Source organism: Muntiacus reevesi, chromosome 9, assembly GCF_963930625.1.
Source record: "Muntiacus reevesi chromosome 9, mMunRee1.1, whole genome shotgun sequence".
In the NCBI taxonomy this organism is placed as follows: domain Eukaryota; kingdom Metazoa; phylum Chordata; class Mammalia; order Artiodactyla; family Cervidae; genus Muntiacus; species Muntiacus reevesi.
Window position 1 is genome coordinate 12,482,338 of NC_089257.1, and position 22,440 is coordinate 12,504,777.

Sequence of the window (22,440 nt, forward strand, 5' to 3'; positions counted from 1 at the left end):
GTTTCAGCATTAGTCCTTCCAGTGAACAGTCAGGATTGATCTCCTTTAGGACTGGCTGGTTTGATCTCCTTGCAGTCCGAGGGACTCTCAAGAGTCTTCTCCAGCACCACAGTTCAAAAGCATCAATTCTTTGACCCTCAACCTTCTTTATGGTCCGACTGTCCCGTCCATACATGACTACTGGAAAAAATATAGCTTTGACTATACGGACATTTTCTGACCAAGTGACGTGTCTGCTTTTTAATATGCTGTTATGTTTGTCAGAGATTTTCTTCCAAGGAGCATGCATCTTTTAATTGTGTGGCTTCAGTCACCATCCACAGTGATTTTGGAGCCCAAGAAATTTAAATCTGTCACTTCTTCCACTTTTTCCCCATCTACTTGCCATGAGGTGATGGGCCTGGATGTATTTTGAATGTTGAATTTTAAACCAGCTTTTTCACTCTCCTCTTTCACCCTCATTAAAAAGCTCTTTACTTCCTCTTCACCTTCTGCCATCATAATAGCTTCTTCTGCATATCTGAGGTTGTTCATATTTCTCTTCGCAACCTTGATCCCAGCTTGTGATTCATCCACCCTGGAATTTCTCATGATGTACTCTGCATGTAAGTTTAATAAGCAGAGTGAAAATATACAGCCTTGTCCTGCTCCTTTCCCAATTTTGAACAAGTCCATTGTTCCATGTCCATTTCTAAATGTTGCTTCTTGTCCTGCATACAGGTTTGTCAGGAGGCAGGTAAGTATGTGCAAAAGCTAAATATATGAAAACCTGAGTGGTGCTTAGCCAGGAAATAGATAGCAATTACGAACTTACAGGAGAGGTGAAGTGGTCAGGTCCAATCATACAGGGCATGATGTCTCAAAAAATTGAACGGTTTGGGGATATTAGAAGCACTTGTAGGACTTTCCTCACCATTTCCAGGCCAAAATATATACACACACTTCCCATATTGTATCCCTATGCATTTTAAATTCAGTTACCAATAGCTACATTCTTTTTCCCTCAAGATCAGGAAAGAGAAAATGCTAAGTATTGCAGTTATAGAATTCTGGTTTCATTGTCAGACTTTGTTTGAATTCTGGCTTCATGACTTATTTTGTGAACTTGGACAAATTTTATTATTATTTTCTTTTGCTTTTCATTTATTTATCTTAATATGATACTGCAATAGTTATAGTATTAAATTCATGGTATATTTGTATGAAAATAGATATTACACATTATTACATAACAAATATACTAAGCACAATTATTATTAAATACATTCCTGGAAAGTTTTGCTTCCATTAATAGTTTGCAATAATCAAATCTCTAAAGAAAATCTCACTCTCTTTCCCATCTCTCTCTCTCTGTTTCTCCTGCTCATACATACCTATACATGGGTAACATATATGGCGTTAATATTACTTAATAAAGAATAAAAGAATATAAAATCTAAGATGCAGCCTCTATCTTCCATTGCCAGATAGATGGATTTGTGTACCATCCTCAGAATGAAGTATTCCCAGTAAGCATGCACAAACACGGGTTGATCCCGTAGCGTTTGGGCTTACCTGCTCCGTGGCTGCTGGGATCTTCCTGGATCAGGGATCAGCCCACGTTTCCTGCGCTGGCCTTCTTCACAATGGACCGCCAGGGAAGTCCTTTGTCCAGCGTGAGTCTTCCTCAGGGGAAAGCAGAAGCACACGCAAACTCATTTCCATTCATTCACACACACATCATGGGCAACATTTCAAAGCTATTTGCATGTAAACAAATTGGGATTTGGATTAAATTATAGTAATATCATTGTGTCTGTAATGCAAAACTTAACCTCTCTAAAGAATTTAAGCTCTTACTTAATGTTTCTATTTGGGTGAGCTAAAAGTAATTCTTTTTGTCTCTAAGACCATTTCACCATTTATTGGAAAACTCTTGGTATTCCAAATTAGTTGCTGATTACTAATCAATTTTTAAATGTAATTTAAAGCTTTTAAGGCATGCCAGCAGCCACGGAGCAGTTAAGCCCAGACGCTACAACTATTGAGCCTGTGCTCTAGAGGCTGGGGGCCGCAACTCGTGAGCCCATGTGCTGAAACCTCTGAAGTCCACACACCCTAGAATCTGCGCTGGGCTACAAGAGAAGCCACCACAATGAAAAGCCCATGAACCGCAACTAGAGGTCAGCCTTCCCAAATAGAAGTTCCCTCCACTGTCCACAGCTAGAGCAAAGCCTCACAGCAATGAAGATCCAGCACATTCAACAATAAATATATAAACATAATCAAAATAATACTGGACAAAGAGAAATGTTTGTTCTCTATACATCATTCTCCTTTTACATCTACATCTATATAGATAAATTATGCATTTTGTGATGATTTAAATGTGTGAGTGACATTTCAGTGGCTATATGTTTCTGTGTCAAGATATCAGATTATTTGTTTATTTCTTTGCTTATATCAGAAGACATAGAAACATTACAGATGTCCAAGTTGTAAAGCTGTTGCCTCATCATTGTACTAGATGAAATGAGCTATAAGAGAGAAGCCAAACTATGTTTACACTATTAAGCCAGGTTGTGTCTTTACTAACAAAAAATAGACCACCCAAATAGTCCCTCTTTCAAGTAAAAAGAAATTAATATTTAATATCATGCTTAGGTCAAAAATGTGCACAATAATCTACATGAATATTAATTTAATTTGTGGGGAGAAATCTGAAGCTTTGTACTTGCAAAATGACACATTCACTAATTCTATCTACTTCTCAGTTAGAATGACGGAACTTGGGCGGGGGTACATGACACGTGCACAGTTGGATCCTGTTGACCTTGGAGTTGAAACACAGCAGCTATTAGAATCAGTAGAAGAGAGACACGCTGTTGTATTTCTTAAATACAGAAATACTGGAAAAGAATTACATATCATAGTCTTTTTATTTTCAAAACAAAGGTCTCTGAACAGATCCACCTTTCACATTGAAAAAGACATTAAATATCAGGCTTAAGTTTCTCAACTACCCAGTGATGTTATTATAATTTGAACAAAATTCCCAGTTTATTTCTGTGCAAAGAGCTTTGAAATGTTGCCCAAAATGCACGTGCGAGTGAGCAGAAATGAGTTCACATGTGCTTCTCCTTTCCCCTCAGGAAAATAAAAACCATTAGCAAGACCACTATCTCTATGAAGTTACATTAGAGAACTGAATGAAATATGTTGTTATTTCTTCTACCTCAGATTATAATCTAAATAAACAAATAGATAAGTATTTCCTAAATTCATCACTACATTTTTTACTAAGAAAAACAAATCCTTTTATTCTAACAAAGGATGTAAGCAATGTCAACACATATACCTGTGAACTTGGGCTGAAATAATCTTCTCTACTAATGTAGATAATTAATATAGAAATTAATCTCTATTAATTTTAGCTAAGCTTGACTACTTGTATCAATAAGAGAGAAAATTCAATTTTTCCTTCTGAATTTTAATTTTTTCTTGCTTTTCGTAAGGGGTAAAGTTCTTACTTTTCGTGAATTCTCTAAAGCTGTGTACTAAGCAATAATCTTTGACAAACGAATATGGATGAAATGCAGAGAACAAAAGTAACACAACTTTACTTTATTAAAAATGTTTTGCTGATGACTTTGTTCAAGGCCTCTTTCACATCCTTGTTCCTCAGACTGTAGATCACGGGGTTCAGCATGGGGATCACCGTGGTGTAAACCACGGCCCCCACCTTCCCCTGCCCCACAGACTCCTCCGGGGGACGTCTGAGATACAGGAAAATGAGGGTTCCGTAGAATATGACGACGGCGGTCAGATGGGACCCACAGGTGGAAAAGGCCTTGCGCCTCCCTTCCGCCGAGCTCATCCGGAGAATGGCAATGAGGATGAACAGGTAAGATAAGATAACCACAGTCAGAGAATATACGAAGTTAATGCCGGCGAGTGTGAGCATTGTATGTTCTTTTACAAAGGTTCCAGCACAGGCCATTTTGATGAGGGGTGGGTCTGCACAGTAGAAGTGGTTGATCTCAATCTTCCCACAGAAGGACAAGCCATAGGCCCATAACGTTGCTGCCAGACTAGTCAGAAAACCATACACGTAAGGGAAGGAAATCAGTCGGATGCAGACAATCCTTGACATTCTGCTGCCATACAGCAAAGGGCTCCCGATGGCCATGCACCTGTCAAAGGCCATCGCAGCAAGAATAAATATCTCTACATGGACGAGAGCAATAAAGAAGAAGCACTGTACCAGACAGCCAGCGTAAGAAATCGTTTTTGTCTCGGATAACAGGTTTTCCAGCATTTTAGGAGTGACATTGGAGGAAAACCACACATCAACAAATGACAAATGACTCAGAAAAAAGTACATGGGGCTGCTGAGTTGTGGACTGACCTTAATTAGCAGGATCATGCCGATATTACCCACCACGGTGACCACGTAGACCAGCAGGAAAATGACAAAGAAGAGAGCTTGCCATTCCCGACAACTGGTTAGTCCCAAAAGAATAAACTCTGTCACATCCGTCAAGCTGAGCATTTTCTCTGTTCTTGGTCAATATTATTTACAAGCCTATATGATAATTAAAACGAGACAAATTTAAAGTCAAACATTTATTGCTAATTTATATTTTTTTCATGTCCCCTTTAAATTTTTACTTTATTAATTATCTATGAATGTGTTATTCCATTCTTTTAAACAAATCATGTCTGAACACTTGCTATGTAACAAACTGAAAATTATGAATATTAGATGGATAAATACACAACTCTAATTACATAACAGTTGTACAGAATGTGATTGAACCAGGCTAATACTAAAATTTGTAACTGGCCAATTGTCCATTAAGTACATTTTAAATATCCTTTGTTTCTAACACTGGCATATTTGGTAGTCGCACAATTTTAAAATATTTATGGATGTTAGTTTCTCTTTTTAACACATCACAAATCCTGCTTTATCTCCTTCTAATTGTAACCATATTATCCAAAATTATAAATGGAAGCTACTTAATCAGATGTATTACCAGCCCTCAGTTCAGTTGAGTGACTCAGTTGTGTCTGACTCTTTGTGACCCTATGGACTGCTGCATGCCAGGCTTCCCTGTCTATCAGTAACTCTTGAGATTGGTCAGACTCAATTATCAACCTTAATTGCCAAACAAAAAGTTATCCTTAATCTAAGCCTACTAGTTGTACTCATTTAAAGAGAGATAACCTGGGAACAATAGTCATCAAAATAAAGAGGCAAACCTCATGCTCAAGCATTATTCATATTCCCTGGCTAAGGACTCTTTCATATTTAACATGCAATTATAATCAACTAGATAACATCCACTATTATGTGATACAGACTGAGAAATAAATAAGGCAAAGGGATTAATGCTAATCTTTCAGTTCAGTTCAGTCGCTCAATCATGTCTGACTCTCTGCGACCCCATGAATCGCAGCACGCCAGGCCTCCCTGTCCATCACCAACTCCCAGAGTTTACTCAAACTCATATCCACCAAGTTGGTGATGCCGTCCAGCCATCTCATCCTCTGTCGTCCCCTTCTCCTGCCCCCAATCCCTCCCAGCATCAGGGTCTTTTCCAATTCCAATACATCAGGTGGCCAAAGTACTAGAGTTCCAGCTTCAGCATCAGTCCTTCCAATGAACACCCAGCACTGATCTCCTTTAGGATGGACTGGTTGGATCTCTTTGCAGTCCAAGGGACTCTCAAGAGTCTTCTCCAACACCACAGTTCAAAAGCATCACTTTTTCGGCGCTCAGCTTTCTTCACTGTCCAACTCTCACATCCATACATGACCACTGGAAAAATCTTGGTAATCTTTAGATTATCTTTAGATTATTGCTAATGTAATAAATACTATAATGTCATAACTATTCTAGAGATGGTTAGTTATACAGGAGGATATGCATAGGTTATATGCAAACACTAGGTCATTGTGTAGGAAGGACTTGAATCTCTACAGAGTTTGGTGTCTTGGGCAGAGAAGCAAACCCTGTTGGATACTGAAGCAGGAGTGTATTTGTCTCAAATGTGTCCAAGGGTCATTTTGAGCTTCCTGTGAACTTATTTGCCCAACAGGAGCAGGAAAAAGAAAATCAGATTACAGATTTACCTGTAAACTGACCAAATAATGATAGTTTATTAAAAATTTTAAAATGATTTATTAAATTTTGGAAATAAGTTGAATGCCCTGAACAAGAACACTGGGTATTTAGTGTTTGGCAATTTCATATTCAAAGAGAAATTGATGAAAATAAGTTGCAGAAACCATCATAAATAATAGAGGAAACACAAAGGTGAAGGAGAGGTTTCATCCCTGGAAAGGATTGCAGACATATCTGCAGGGCATACTGGTATTAAATCCACAGAATGTGCTTGTGGCTACTAGTGGTGTTCACCCTACAACATGAGACGGTATTGGTGCTGGTGCTTTGCCAAAGGTAAATACGGAAATTCTGAGTGCTGGTTAGTCTGATAATTGTTGCCTTTGGCGAACTCACAGGGAAACTGGAGTGGTCAGGTCTGATCTTAGGAGGGATGAGGTGTGGAAAAAAGTGAAGAGGCTAGGGAACTTAGAAACACTTGGATGGTTTTCCCCACCTTCTCCAGGCAAACTTACGGACACAAAACCTCCCATGTTGTATTTCTTTGTGTTTCAAATTCAGTTACCTATAAATGTGGATTATTTTTCCCCCAAGGCCAGGAAAGAGGAAACATTAAGTATTCCATTTAAAGAAGTCTGTCTCTATTGTGAGATTTTGAATTTTGGTTCCATGACTTACTTTATGAACTTGGGCAATTTTATTATTATTTTGTTTTGTCGTTCTCTGTGTTTAATATGATATAATATTAATATACTGCTAAATTCATTGTGAGTATGAAAAGAGACATTACACATCAATAATATACATATAAAAATGTAATAAATATACAAGGCAGAAATATTATTAAATGCACTCCTGTCAATAGTAGTTTCCATCAATAGTTTGTAACAGTCAAATAATCAAACCTCTGGAAAAAATTTCCTGTCTCCCTCTTTGACAAACACACAAATATACACCTCCAGGCAAGGATAACACATATGGAATAATTAATGTTAATTGGTAAATAACAAAAGAAAATAAAAACTAAGGGACAATCCTCCTCTTGCAGCTCTAGATAGATATATTTGTATACCAATCTCAGGATAAAGGGAAGCATTCCCAGTAAAGATGCAGAATTCAAAACAAACTGCCATATAAGAGACGGCAATGTGCAAAAGAGAAACTGGAAATCCACAAGAGAATTTTCCCTTAAATGCCTGCCTTAGGAAAAAAAAAAAAAGAAGCAATTAAGTTTTCCCTAGAAATTTCCCTAGAAATCTCTGAGGAAGAGTCCTACTTTTTGTAACAGATTTGCATAATTTTACTTTCCCCCCAATTCAAGTTACTTTGAAAGTGTCCTGGGATCAAATAACATAATTTGTTTGGGTTTGGATCACACTAATCTCTGTGATGAAGTCTGTCATCCTGCATAAGCCAAGTCCGTGCTCTGGGCTTCTTGGGCTGTGCCACTTGACTTTTCCAGTGAAAGATGAAGTGAGTGTTACTCCTTATAACCAAAATTAAGGCATATAACAGAATGCACAAAAAAATGTATCTTCAAAATGCATTTTTCAAAGCATGAAGAATGTATCCTTTCTAACTTCCTCATTTTATAAACAAGGAGAACTAGAAACTTAATCACAACCACAACAAAACATTTATTACAGTTAGCGTATGCCAGCCATTATGGTATCTTAATTCTCATAACTACCTCCTGAGGTAATCGTTACTGTTATCCATTTTCAGACCAAAAATTTAGTCTTAGAGAGGTTAAGTGACTTGGTCAAGGTCACACTTTCAGTGAATCAGGCACTAAATTCCTGATTCCAGAATTGCACTATTCATCATCCCATTCTATTGCTCAGTAAATATTAGGGCTTCCCTGGTGGTTCAGAGGGTAAAGCGTCTGCCTACAATGCAGGAGACCAGGATTCAATCCCCGGGTTGGGAAGATCCCCTGGAGAAGGACGTGGCACCCCACTCCAGTATTCTTGCCTGGAAAATCCCATGGACGGAGGAGCCTGGTAGGCTACAGTCCATGGGGTCGCAAAGAGTCAGACAGGACTAAGCGACTTTGCTTTCACTTTCTTTTCTTTTCAATAGGGCAAAGCAAAACTCAAGTCCTGACCTCAAAGAGTGTCATTTCCTCTGTATTACTGAGGTATTTTAAGTGTTCTACAACAATGCTATGTACTTGGGAAATAAAAATGTGTTCTTTGTACAGCCTAAAAATTATGGGTAATTTTACTGATGCATGCATTTGAGTTGCCTAGGGATTCATGCCCCCCTCTCAAACATGTTTCCTTTCTTCAGGATACTGCACTCACACCACCTCCCCTTCAGTTCCTTCAACAGCAGCCTATTTCGGCTTATGATCTGTGGAGGACATTGCTGCTTGTCCTCCGAACCTGTTCTTCTTCCATTGCAATAAATTTCTGATGAGAGGGCATTGCTCACGGCCCTGCCCCAGGGTCTATAACAATGCTGGGCGCATGGTACATGCACAAGAAATATTTTTTCAGTAAAGTAAATGGGCAATTATCATGTTTTCAGCAAGTGAACTATACAGGTAAGAAAGGCACATATCTGAGTGATGCCTGGATACATCTCAGGATAAGATTGAAAGGCTCCATGCTTACAATGAAACCATATTTTGGAATTGAAGAGTGCTCACTAAGCATTTGTGAATCTGCTGCATGTGGAGCTTCAGAGAAAAAGTGCTGTCTTAAGAGAATGCGTGTGCTCCCAGGGCTAGGAGTCTACTCCCCACAGAAGTCTGGGAACTAGCATCTTAGACAGTAACCCACCTCTGAGCCCAGATTTTTTTTTCAATTGCTAATTAACTATGTTTATCCCCTCAAATATTTTATTTAGTTTTATTTTTTAAGGCCAGCCTCTATAAGTCATGAAGCAACCTCATGTGATTCCTCTGTGTCTTACGGTACAAACGTGGTTCTCAGTGTGTGAATGAGGACCGCTCCTTTCACACAGGGAAATCTGGGCAGGGAAGTGCCAGGGAGCAAGGCCCTGAGTCCTGTGATTCTATATCCAGGTCACAAAGACGATGACTTAAGGTGTGGCTATGTGATTCCTGCAAAAACAGCCTTCTCTGTTTCTTTGAGTTTCCCTATATAAAATTAATAATCTCCTCCACTGAATTTACTTAGCATTTAGTTCTTGTTGCTTATAGAGTTCTTATCACATTTTATCACGTGTATGTGTCTGTTTTGAAACTATGGACAATTTGAGACAGGAAATAGTGTCTTACTCCTTCTTGCATCCTTTATAATTATTCAATACAAAGTGTTTTCCTAGGTCATGTAGAGGGTATCATACGGAGAATGTATAAGGCATATGTTCCTATCCTGTTCATTCACATGGGTACACATACCCAGAGACACATAGAATATGTAATAGATATCCCACATATCCATCTCCGTAAATCCCACCCACATTTCCCCACTCAACTAGCACACACTCCAAAATGCACACGTTCATCTTAGGAGGCAGTGGAACTCAGATTTTGGTTGCAATTGAATTTCTCATGGGGTTACATTTGTAAGAATTCTTATATATTTTGGATGATGGAATGGGCTTCCATTAGAATATTACATGGGATTCTACCAGGAAACCTGGAGCCTATTTAGCCTAAGAATAAGTAAAGTCTTACCCTTGTATTTTCAAATAAAATGGCTAACAGAGTTTCAGGAACCTGTGAGAGAAGAGCTGGAGGTTATAACTTCAGTGGCCAAGTACCCAGGACTCCTGAGTTTCTTCTCAGTTATTATGGCAAAAGTGACTCATGTCAACACATTTGTACCAGGTTATCACAACACAATATGCATTCTCTCAAGAACAATGTAAATTTGAAAAGAATAAAATGTGATGTGTGTGTATGTGCTTCTGTGTGTTTGTCTGTATTAGGCAGAGAAGAAGGAAGAGAGAGCCAGAGAAAGATAAATGCAACTTACATTGGAGAGCTTAAGTATAACGAGTTTTATATGATAGATGTAGAATGAATGCAACCATAAAATCTATTTTACAAAGCTATCCCAAATATTCAGCAAGTAGCGAAATTGCTTTAAGTTCTGCCAAAGTATCCAGACTCATGGAAATTATGAGCCAGAAAGATCTTGAGATCAGATGCTACAATCTACAAATACACTGGATAAAAACAAGCAAGCAAAAAAAAAAAAAATAATAAGTGGCTCAAAGTGTAAGTCACTCAGTCATGTCCAACTCTTTGCAACCCCATGGTCTATACAGTCCATGGAATTCTCCAGGCCATAACACTGGAGTGGGTAGCCTTTCCCTTCACGAGGTCATCTTCCCAACCCAGGGAGCGAACCCAGGTCTCCCGCATTGCAGGCTGATTCTTTACCAGCTGAGCAACAAGGGAAGCCCAGGAATACTGGAGTGGGTCGCCTATCCCTTCTGCAGTGGATCTTCCTGATCCATGAATCGAATCAGAGTCTCCTGCATTGCAGGAGGGTTCTTTACCAGCTGAGCTATCAAGGAGGTGGCTCAAGGTCACCCAAAAGTAATGTGAAATATGCAAAATCAGTAACATGATTTAACATTGACTTTACATCATTATTTTCCATGTAACAATAAACCAACTTTCAAAAAAAAGTAGAGAAAGCGGTACACTTTTGAAAACAAAACAAAACAAAAAAGAGGTAACAAAGGTTATTCAAATCCATTTGCTAACATAGAATTAAAAGGCTTTAAAATAGATTTTAAATGTATTAATAATCAGTAACTAATTTGATATATTGAGAGTTTTGCAAGAAATGATAAACACATGGTCTTACTGCCAAAAGAGATCACTTTTAACTCACTTCATAAGTAGCATTAACTGTGTAAGATGTTAACATGTCTAAGGGGTTTAAGTTTTCCAAGTCTAGACACGGTAACATTAATATAATTTAATCAAAATTAGCAACTTTAATACGCAAAGACCTTTAAAATACCACTCATGATATACCTATCTGTATGTGGAAATTAGTTCTTGTGTATTTCTGCTTTTCCAGAGGTAAATAAAAATATCCACTTGCACAAAGAAAATTTGTTTTCATAGTGCAACAGTATAATTTTATACTGATATCTTAGCAGCTAATTTTGTGATTACTTAAGTATATAAATTAAATGCACAAATGACATTTCAGTAGGTTTGAACTATTTATTTATATTTGAAGACATAGAAACTTTAAAGAAAATCAAATTTTAAAGTTGTTGGCTCATTCTTGTGTTAACAAAATTTATCTCTTGAATTACAAGAGAGAAGCTAAATTATGGTAATATTGTATCTATGTACACATGGACACACACACACACACACACACACACACACACATATATCATGTCACTGTTAATAGCAAATAGACCACAACAAAATTTTTATTTCTTTCAATGCAAACATTATTTTAAAATATTTTAATATTTTCAAATAATTATTTGATCAAAAATGGGCAAAATATTCCACAGGAATATCGATTTAATTTTTAAGTGGAGTCTGGAGAACTGTGCTTTCGAAATGAGAAATTTACTAATTCTACCCACTTTTCAGTGAGAATGAAGACATTAGTTGAGGTACATGAGATGTGCCCAGTCTGGTCCCTGTTGACCTTAGAGTTAGAATATAGAAGTTTTGGGAATCAGTAAAGAGACACTCTGCTCTGTCTTGTGAACACCAAAAAACTGAAGAAAGATGAAATACAATAGGATTCCTGTTTTCAAAGCAGAAGTTGCCGGGAGCAGGCACACGAGATCCCACCCATGACAAGGTCATGAGGAGAAAACCTGATAGGGAAGACGGATCAGGTTTTCAGGGATTCCAAAAAACTGCCCCCGGCGCTCACCTTAAAGATGATCTCTGTCTTTCTGATGCTTGCTTCAATAGACTACTCCCTAATTTCTGTGACACAGGCAATAGGCCTTCCCCCATCTCTTTCCAAAGAAGAATCAATTTAGAACTTTAACCAATAAGTTTCCCCGGTGGTGGTATTTTATGAGATTATCCAGGGTGAAAGGAGGGTTTTAATTTAAACTCCTTTGCTGATATTTTAGTTTGTTTGGCAAATGTGTTTATGCCCTTGGTACTAATATGCATGATTGCTTATAATACCCTAATCATAAAACAGCATAAAGAACTTGATCACATAAAGGCCCTAATAGGCACAGAGCCATTCGGGGGTGAGGAAGCCCTACTAGAGAACATAAAAATATTATTCTAAAAGTGGTTATAGTTAAAGATTTAGAAAAATAAGAGCTTAAAATTGTTAATTTTAACCAGGAATGCTAAACAGGTGCTGCCTCACTGGAGCTGCAGAGTCTTTTGTGGTAAACATTTTAGATAAATTTAACTGATAACTTCTGCAAAAGGACTGACCTTTGTGTTCATTAAAGAATAGATTACAGAAAACAGCTTTGCATTCACCTAGGTCATAAAATGTCAATAGGCCCCAAGGCCAGAAGACAATGTACAAGACCCTCATAAACAAAGAAGTATGCAGAAAACACCCTGGTTTGAAGAACAAGCTGATGTAATGTTAAACTATCTTCCCCTTAGAAATGTACTAATTTAGGGTATAAAAGCCACGGTAAAAAATAAAGCATTGCCAGACTCTGCCAGACCCTGCAAACACCCCCGTCTGGTCATTCTCTCTCTCTCTCTCTCTCTCTCTCTCTCTCTCTCTCTCTCTCTCTCTCCCTCGCAGACTTGGCCCTATCAAGGCTGGTCTCACGTGTCTTCTCTCTCTATTGCCGACACTGTTCATCCTGAGGGGGCCCCCTGGATCTTGCCGAGGGGTCAGAAGTCTCTGAACTGATCTATCCACTGAAAGTAGCATTAAATATCACACAATCTCAGAACCATTAGCAAGGCCACAATTTTTACACACTCAGCCTAGAAAACTAAATAAAATATTACTTTTCTGCAACAAATTAACCTCTAAATAGGTGAATTGATAAGCCTTTCCTAAACTCACCCACTGCATTTTTTAATTTAAAAAAAGCAATATTATCTCATTCTCGCTAAGAGTGTGAACCACTTCAATGAGTAGACCTGTGAACTTAGGCTCAAATAACATTTTCCATTAATTTATTTACTAATTTTAAGTTGTTTACTTATATGAACATAAATGGATTCATGCTACTTCTTTCTCTGAATTTTAGTCTTCATCTTGATTTTCTTTTTATGCACAAAGTCTTCAGCTATGTAGTTATCTATATCCATTGACAAATATGTATGAATAGTAGAGAACTTTAACTTATTAAAATTCTGCCGATGACTTTGTTCAAGGCCTCTTTCACATCCTTGTTCCTCAGACTGTAGATCACGGGGTTCAGCATGGGGATCACCGTGGTGTAAACCACGGCCCCCACCTTCCCCTGCCCCACAGACTCCTCCGGGGGACGTCTGAGATACAGGAAAATGAGGGTTCCGCAGAATATGACGACGGCGGTCAGATGGGACCCACAGGTGGAAAAGGCCTTGCGCCTCCCTTCCGCCGAGTTCATCCGGAGAATGGCAATGAGGATGAAGAGGTAAGATGAGATAACCACAGTCAGAGAATATACGAAGTTAATGCCGGCGAGTGTGAGCATTGTATATTCTTTTACAAAGGTTCCAGCACAGGCCATTTTGATGAGAGGTGGGTCTGCACAGTAGAAGTGGTTGATCTCAATCTTCCCACAGAAGGACAAGCCATAGGCCCATAACGTTGCTGCCAGACTAGTCAGAAAACCATACACGTAAGGGAAGGAAATCAGTCGGATGCAGACAATCCTTGACATTCTGCTGCCATACAGCAAAGGGCTCCCGATGGCCATGCACCTGTCAAAGGCCATCGCAGCAAGAATAAATATCTCTACATGGACGAGAGCAATAAAGAAGAAGCACTGTACCAGACAACCAGCGTAAGAAATCGTTTTTGTCTCGGATAACAGGTTTTCCAGCATTTTAGGGGTGACATTGGAGGAAAACCACACATCAACAAATGACAAATGACTCAGAAAAAAGTACATGGGGCTGCTGAGTTGTGGACTGACCTTAATTAGCAGGATCATGCCGATATTACCCACCACAGTGACCATGTAGACCAGCAGGAAAATGACAAAGAAGAGAGCTTGCCATTCCCGACGACTGGTCAGTCCCAAAAGAATAAACTCTGGCACATCCGTCAAGCTGAGCATTTTCTCTGCTCTAAGTCAATATCCCATACAAACTTCTCTGATAACTAAGAGGAAATAAATTTAAAATCAAATGTTGATCATTATCAATGTATATTTTATTCATGCTCCTTTTTTTTTTAACTAAATATCTATGACTTCATTTTGACACTCTTTTTCAGCAATTTGTTTCTGAGTATCTGCTGTTTAATAAGCTCCCTGAAGGTATTTACATTGATAGATATAATATACTAACCCACTTACATAAGAGTTGTACAAAATGTGATTGAAACATGCTATTCCTAAGAATTATAATTGTCCAAATGTGTGTGTGTGTGTGTATTCAGTTGTGTCCGACTCTATGACTCCAGGGACTATAGCCCCCCAGACTCTTCTATCCATGGGATTTTCCAACCAAAAATACTGGAGTAGCTTGCCATTTCCTCCTCAAGGGGAGCTTCACAACCTGGGGCTGAACTGGAGTCTCCTGCATCAGCAGGTGGATTCTCTACCACTTAGCCACCAGGGAAGCCCAAGACTATTTCTTAAATATCCCTTGCTTCCAACTGGCATTTTGGTAAATATTCATTTTAAGATATTTATAGAGGGTTAGATTTCTCTTTTTAATGTAACTCAAAAATAATACTTTTCCTCCTTTTTAATATAAGCATGTTCTCTAGGATTATGGGCTTCCCTGGTGGCTCAGATGGTAAAGTGTCTGCCTGCAATGCGGGAGACCTGGGTTCAATCCCTGTGTCAGGAAGAACCCCTGGAGAAGGAAATGGCAACCCACTCCAGTACTCTTGCCTGGAAAATCCCATGGATGAAGGAGCCTGGTGGGCTACAGTCCATGGGGGTGCAAAGAGTCAGACACGACTGAGCGACTTCACTTTCACTTCCAGGATTATTAGAGCAAAACCATTTAATCCAATAAATTGTCAGCCCTAAATATCAGATAAAATTTATTTTTAATCTAACCTCATACTTGGCCTCATTTAAAGAAGGACAAACTGCTCACAGCAATCTTTGAAATGAAGGGTTGAATCACTTACACACTTTGATATGCTGTGTGTGTTCCCTGGATAAGGACTCTGACAAACCTAGCATGTAATTATAATCTGCTAGATGCCCTCCACTGTTATGTTCCTCAGATTCAAAGATAAAACCAGGAGATCAGTGTCACTAGGGAGAGTCGTAGTAATGTAATTAAACCTTGTAAAATCATGATGTATTCCTACAGTTTCATACTCGGAGGAGAAAGCAGGGAATGACTGACTCTTCTTTGGAGATCCAGTGGAGTCTAGGAAAGCTTCTTGGATAGTTACAAATTTATTTTCAAATAGAGATTGTATCACATGAACCTTTCCAGTACAGTACCTCACAAAATATTTTCCTGAGAAAATACTAGTGCCTTGAATTCTGTTAATAAGTATAATGGAGGAAAATCCATAAATGTTTATTCATCAAATAATGAGAAATCTTTGTGTCTTATCCAAATTCTTACAATTATGCAACTTACCTCATAAACTATGCAAAACTGTTTGGGAAAGAATTCTAATACATTTAGTCTAGCTAGCATTTACTTAGCTCTAAATGAGAGAAATGAGAGAGTGATAGAGATGATTTTAAGTGTATGAAAGGATGTGCATAGATTTTATGCAATCATTACACCATTGTATACAATGGACTTGAGTTTCTGCAGATTTGGGGGCCCTGGGGGAATGGGGTGGAGGGTGGTGTTCTAGAAGCAATCCTACTGAGTTACAAAGGAGAGCCGTATTTGTCCTAAATGTGCCACAGTATCATTTTGAGCTGCTTGTGGACCTGCTCAATCCAAGGGAACTACAACAGGAAAAATGGAACACAGAACTACTTGTAAACCACCCAGACAATACAATTTAATAAAAAGTTTTAAAAATAATATGTTAGCTTTTGAAAAAGATGAATGTCCTAAACAACAAAAAAAAAAGATGGATTTTTAAAGATTGGGAAATTACTGAAAGATACGTTTTAGACATCATCGTAAATGATAGAGAAAATATAAAGATGAAGGAGAGATTCTGAACATGGAAACACATTAAAAATATGTTAATAGAACATATTGATATTGAGTTAACAGAGTGTGCCTGTATTGTCTGCTTATTTTTAAAATATTAGCAGAAGAAGAATTTTTATCTGAAAAGTCAGATCTCACTGCATCTAACTGTACCAAGGACGATTCAGAGGGATGGTATGAAAGACCAGTGTTGTTAATATTTCACAAAGAAAAATACATGAAAACCTGCGTGGTGATTTAACAGGTAATTGAAAGCTCTGACAAACTAACGGGGAAAATGGAATAGTCAGGTCTGATCCTAGGAATTATGGAGACTGGAAAAAAGAGAAGGATTTGGAGACAGACGGTTTTACTCACCATCTTCTTCAGGCAAAAATATACACACAAGCTCCCCATATTGTATCACTCTGCCTTTCAAATCAAGTTACCAGTAATTGTAGATTATTTTCCCCCCAGGGCCAGAAAAGAGGAAGCATTAAGTATTCCAGTTAGAGAATTCTGTTTCTATTGTAAAAGTGTTTTTGAATTCTGGCTCCATGACTTATTTATGAACTTAGGCAGGCTTTCTTCTTAGCTTGTTTTGTTTTTCATTTCTCTATGTCTTAATATGATATAATAAGTATTAATTAACAGTATTAGCTTCATTGCTTGAGAGTATGAAGAGACATATTCAGCTCTCTTGCAACCCCTGGATGGTAGCCCACCAGACTCCTCTGCCCATGGGATTCTCCAGGCAAGAATACTGGAGTGAGTTGCCATTTCCTCCTCCAGTAATAGATAAGAAGATGCAATTATTACTGAATGCACTTGTGGAAACTGTAGCTTCATTAATAGCTTTTAATAATCAAATATTCAAATCTCAATATAAAAATTTCTGTCTCTCTCTGACAAATACACACCTCCATACCTGGATAATATAAATGGAACAATTAATGTTAATTAACAAAGAATACAACAAAATGAAGTATATGATGAAAGCTTCATCTTCCAGCTCCAGATAGATATGTTTGTATACCAACCTCTAAATAGAGCAAATATTCCCAGGAAGGATGCAGAATGGGAAAGTGAATGTTGTGTAAGAGATGAGATGATGCCAGGCAGAAAAGACACTGGAAATCCACAAGAGAAGTTTCCCTGAAATGAATGCCTTATTTAAAAAAAAATGCAATTAAGAATCTTCTTCTAGAAATAACCCTGGGGAAAGTATATCTCTAGAGGAAAAGTTGATCGCTGAGTTTTGTTTTGTAATAGATTTGTAAAATTTATTTTTCCCTCAAATTCAAGTTATTTTGAAAGTATCCTGGGATCTAATAACATACTTTTATTTGCGTAGTAAGGCAGGAAAAGTATTTCCAGAATCTGCGAGCCTTTCATGACCTTTACTCCTATATTCTAGCAACCATCTCTCTCGCCTAAATCACAGACTCTGAATTACACTCCATTCTAAACTGAAAACCAAAGTGGGTCTTTAAAAGCAAGTCATTTCAAATTGTTTCTTAACTTGGAAACTTTTCAGAGCTTCTCGTTTTTCTCAGGGTAAAAGACTTCCAGTGGCTCACAGGATCTTGGCCTCTAGTCCCTTATCTGCCTATGATCTCATATTCCATTAATTTTCTCACTGCCCTAGGCTGCAGCCACACTGGCTTCCATTTGTTCTTAAAACTTTCCTTGAATGCTTGCATCTGCCTTTTCCTTAGTTACTCCATCTGTCTAAAACGCTGCTCCGTAAGTACCTCCATGGCTCATCTCTAAACCACTTTCATGAGATTTTTGTTCAATTATCATCTTCTCAATGAAATCAACCTTCATTCTCATATCTGAGCCAGGGGTACCCCTTTGCTCCTTTATCTTACAAGATGATTTTTATCCAGATTTTTCCATAACATCACTAATATACTCTACAATTTATTTACATGTTTTCCTGACGGTTTATGCTTGTTTCACACAACTGGAATATAAATCTCATGAGATCAAGGATTTCTTTTGCTGTTTTGTTCATTGATAGCAAATAACTAAAACAGAGACTCAAACATAACAGGCACTCAGCTAATATTCGTTGAGCAAATAAGTGAATTAATTAATTCAACTTCAGGTTAAAATGCTGAGAAGTAGGCCAAAATAATTATAAACAAGTTTATGTATATTATTATTGGCATTTTAGTATGATTAAGGATAGAGAAATTATTAATTTACTAATGGGATATCTTATGAGAATTAGTGTTGGTATCTCGCTTCAGACTGCATGCAAAAACTAAATTGCAAACTATATAAATTAATTATAAATATTTTAAATATGTGTGTAATGCAATAACTTTTGTGTGAATGATTATACAGTTTTTCATAGTAGTTAAAATTGCACTAGTTGCATAATAACCTCTGAAATTCTCTGGCTTTCAAATTGATTAAGTTTTATAATCTAGGGCAAGAATACAGCTAAATAGAGAAATTAGTTCTGCTGTTGATAAGCTAGGCAGTTTAGAGTTACACACATAAATAAGAGAAAAATAGCATACAATATTATATGTTATTAATGTTGATTATTTTATGTGAAAACTAGTTTGACCCTGAGGTAAATTCCTAAACAAAACTCCTAGAAAGTATTGATCAAGTTGAATACTCTGAAACATACACATGCACACACATGTACAAACACACATTTGGCCCATTTTTTTGATTGGGTCGTTTATTTTTCTGGAATTGAATTGCAGGAGTTGCTTTTATATTTTTGAGATTAATTCTCGGTCAGTTGCTTCATTTGCTATTATTTTCTCCCATTCTGATAGCCAAAGCAATCTTGAGAAAGAAGAATGGACTGGAAGAATCAACCTGCCTGACTTCAGGCTACACTACAAAGCTACAGTCATCAAGACAGTTGGTACTGGCACAAAGACAGACATATAGATCAATGGAACAAAATAGAAAGACCAGAGATAAATCTATGCACCTATGGGCACCTTATCTTTGGCAAAGGAGGCAAAAATATATAATGGAGAAAATATTATATCTTTAACAATTGGTGCTGGGAAAACTGGTCAACCAATTTTAAAAGAATGAAACTAGAACACTTTCTAACACCATACACAAAGATAAACTCAAAATGGATTAAAGATCTAAATGTAAGATCAGAAACTATAAAACTCTTAGAGGAAAACATAGGCAAAACATTCTCTAACATAAATCACAGCAGGATCTTCTATGACCCACCTCCCAATATATTGGAAATAAAAGCAAATATAAATAAATGGGATCTAATTAAACTTGAAAATAGGTTTTCTTAACCATAAAACCAAGCAGACTTGCTTAGCAACAAATTGTTCAGCATAATCATGAGATATGCCTCCAAATAATCAAACAATGATGGCATGAGACCACATTCTACCCAGGGAGCTCAGTAAGTTAATAACACCTAGGACATGCTCTGCACACACACTAAAAAATAGCAATTCATGGAAAAGTTGCATTTCAAAGTGAAATGCCCTCATTGTACTGAGACCTAACATACATTTTCCTTAGTGCCATGACTGTTCCAGCTTGACCAAGTGGGGGACAAAAAAATATCCCTGCCCAAATTGGAAGAGGAACTGAAGTTGGAAACGTAATATCCACTTAAGAATGAGTAAGAAAGTGGCCTTTTCCCCATCCCCACTTTTCTTTGCATTATAAAACTGCAATCCAATAAGTTCTCAGGACACAGAGCCATATCATCTGCCTGTTTTAAAGTCTCACATGTCCTATTCTAATAAATCACATCTTATCTATCATTTTGCCTCTAATTGAATTTGTTCTGTGTTGAGGGATAAAGGACTGGAGCTCCTCAGAGCCCCTTGAAATACCATCAAAAGGTCTCACACCACTGTCTAGCATTTTTCTTCCTTATGGTCAGTCTCAATATTTTTCTTCAGTCATTGGGAAGTCCACACCATGACATTGATGTCTATCCATGGATGGTCATACCTTCTGTTTTCTATATATTAGCTGAATTTCCTCCACACCATTCACATGGCTTTGTGTCACAGTTTATTGCCACCTCACTTTGTGTTGTGGGATGTATCATGTCTCTTTAAAACCCATATATTGAAGTCTTGATCCCAAGTACCTCAGCATAGGAGTGAATTTGGAGATAGAGTCTTCAAAGAGGAAATTAAAGTGTCATGAGTTCATACGAGTGGGTCCCAACTCAAGATGACAGGAGATCACGTCATGGAAATGTTCAGAGGAAAAACTGAATACTGAGCCAGGGGAATGACAGCCATCTATAAGCCAGACAGAAGCTTTAGAAATAACTATCCTTGCTGACACTTTGACCTTGAATTTTCAGCCTCCAAACTGGAAGGAAATCAATCTCTCTTGTCTCAGCATCTAGTCTGTCATGCTTTGTTAATGGCAGCACTAGCAAATTAATATACCCTGTGTTCTATAGACAAATAGAATGTTTAGATATTGGGATGAAGCTTTCCTTCTTAGGATTCTAGCTTTATTTTAAATTGTTTTTGAGTAATTTTTATAACAAAGTTTAATACACACATAGAAAATGTGCACAAAACATAGCTGGACAGGTTAGTGGATTTTTTACAAAATAAATATACCTGTAAGATCAAACATCTGAATCAAAGAGATTAACCCTACATGAGACATGCTCCTCACCTCTTTTTGCACTCACTATCCTTCAAGTTAACTATATTCTCACTTTTAATGCTATAACTAATGTGTCTGTTTCTGAATTTCACATAACTGGAATCAAAGAATACATTGGCTTCTATGCAAAATACTTTGTGGAACACTATGTTGATATCTGGACATTATGCAGGTGATTGCTTTAGTTTGTTTGGATGGTTTAATAAAAAAAAAATACCTTTAGAAAGTGTCTCGTAAACAAATGAAATTTATTCCTCATTGACTGGAAGCAGGATGTCTAAGTTCAAGTTGGGTTCTGATGAGAGCCTGCTTCCTGGATCATAGGTGGCAGTCTTTTTCAGTGTCCTCACGAGATAGAAGGCAAGCTGGTTCTCCTAGATCTACTGGAGGAGCACAGATCCATTTCAAGAGGCTAAAGGCAAGCCCTCGTGACTTCTGTTGTTTCATAGTCTCACCAGTATTTAATCTTATAAGGTGTGTTATTACAATTTTTCTATTCTGGGTTATATGTATAGATACAACTAACTTAATAATTTGCATTTCCCTAATCACTCCTGAAGATGAACACATGTGACATGTTACTTCATTCTTTGAAAATTTTTGTTCAGAACCTACCTGTTCATAACCTGTCATTCATTTTTAATGCAGTTGTGGATTAATTGAGGAATAGTCTAATGCACTGTAATGAATTAGAGTCAAGTAACACATTTCCCAGTTCTACCACTCACTTCCTTTGTAATCAGGCAAGTCACTTACTGGCACTGTTTCAGGTTTTCCGAAGTAAAATCCTGAAACAATAACATCACCTGTCTCAGCTGTTCCAATGACTATTGACAGCATATCTACAAATATCTGGAAAAAATGTAAAATATCTGTTGATTGTTATTTGATAAATAGTTAACACTATATATTTTTTTATTTATTAATCTTCTAATTACTTGCAAAATAGACTCTATGTTTGGTGTTTTACTAATAACATTTGTATTTTAACAACTGCACTAAACTTAATTAACCTTTTTAACCAATGTGTGTTTTTTTTTTTTTTGCCTAAAAATTGCTGATTAAAAATCCTTTTAGCTATCATTTCTTCCTCCCTCTTTATAATTTGTTTAGCAATAAGTCAATTCTATCTTTTGAACCCACAAGTTATATACTTTTGCTCTATATAGTCTGATTTTATGCATGTTTAGTCACAAGTTTGTTCTCATTCATGGAAGCTTATTTTCCTTGTACTCTTCTAGATAGTTTCCTTGCAAGTTCTAGTCATTCCTTTTCATCTTTATAGGCCTGCAGTTTCAATACTAACCTTTATTTCTTTTAACTGTTAAGTGTTTTTTTTTTTTTATAATTTGCATCATGTAACTCTAATATGTGATGTTGAGAGTATTCACCTGTATTTTCTTGCAAATTTGCATGAACAAGGACTTTATCTGTGGAAGTTCTTTTAAGTTTGATAGTTGACTTCATGGGAAATAGATGGGGAAACAAT

At 37.3% G+C, this 22,440-nt stretch overlaps 2 protein-coding genes across 2 annotated transcripts; both read right to left on the reverse strand.

Annotated features, from left to right (window-relative positions):
• Nucleotides 1-3,598: 3,598 nt before the first annotated feature.
• Nucleotides 3,599-4,531, reverse strand: LOC136175042 (olfactory receptor 5M3-like). The gene has a single exon (XM_065945353.1). The coding sequence runs from the start codon at nt 4,529-4,531 to the stop codon at nt 3,599-3,601; it is 933 nt and encodes a 310-aa protein (XP_065801425.1).
• An 8,823-nt stretch (nt 4,532-13,354) lies between these two features.
• On the reverse strand, nt 13,355-14,284 carry LOC136175654 (olfactory receptor 5M3-like). The gene has a single exon (XM_065945904.1). The coding sequence runs from the start codon at nt 14,282-14,284 to the stop codon at nt 13,355-13,357; it is 930 nt and encodes a 309-aa protein (XP_065801976.1).
• Nucleotides 14,285-22,440: the final 8,156 nt, after the last annotated feature.

What these genes read in the sequence shown, in the direction of transcription:
- LOC136175654 (XM_065945904.1), bottom strand. Translation starts at nt 14,284, where the DNA reads ATGCTCAGCTTGACGGATGTGCCAGAGTTTATTCTTTTGGGACTGACC.
- LOC136175042 (XM_065945353.1), bottom strand. Translation starts at nt 4,531, where the DNA reads ATGCTCAGCTTGACGGATGTGACAGAGTTTATTCTTTTGGGACTAACC.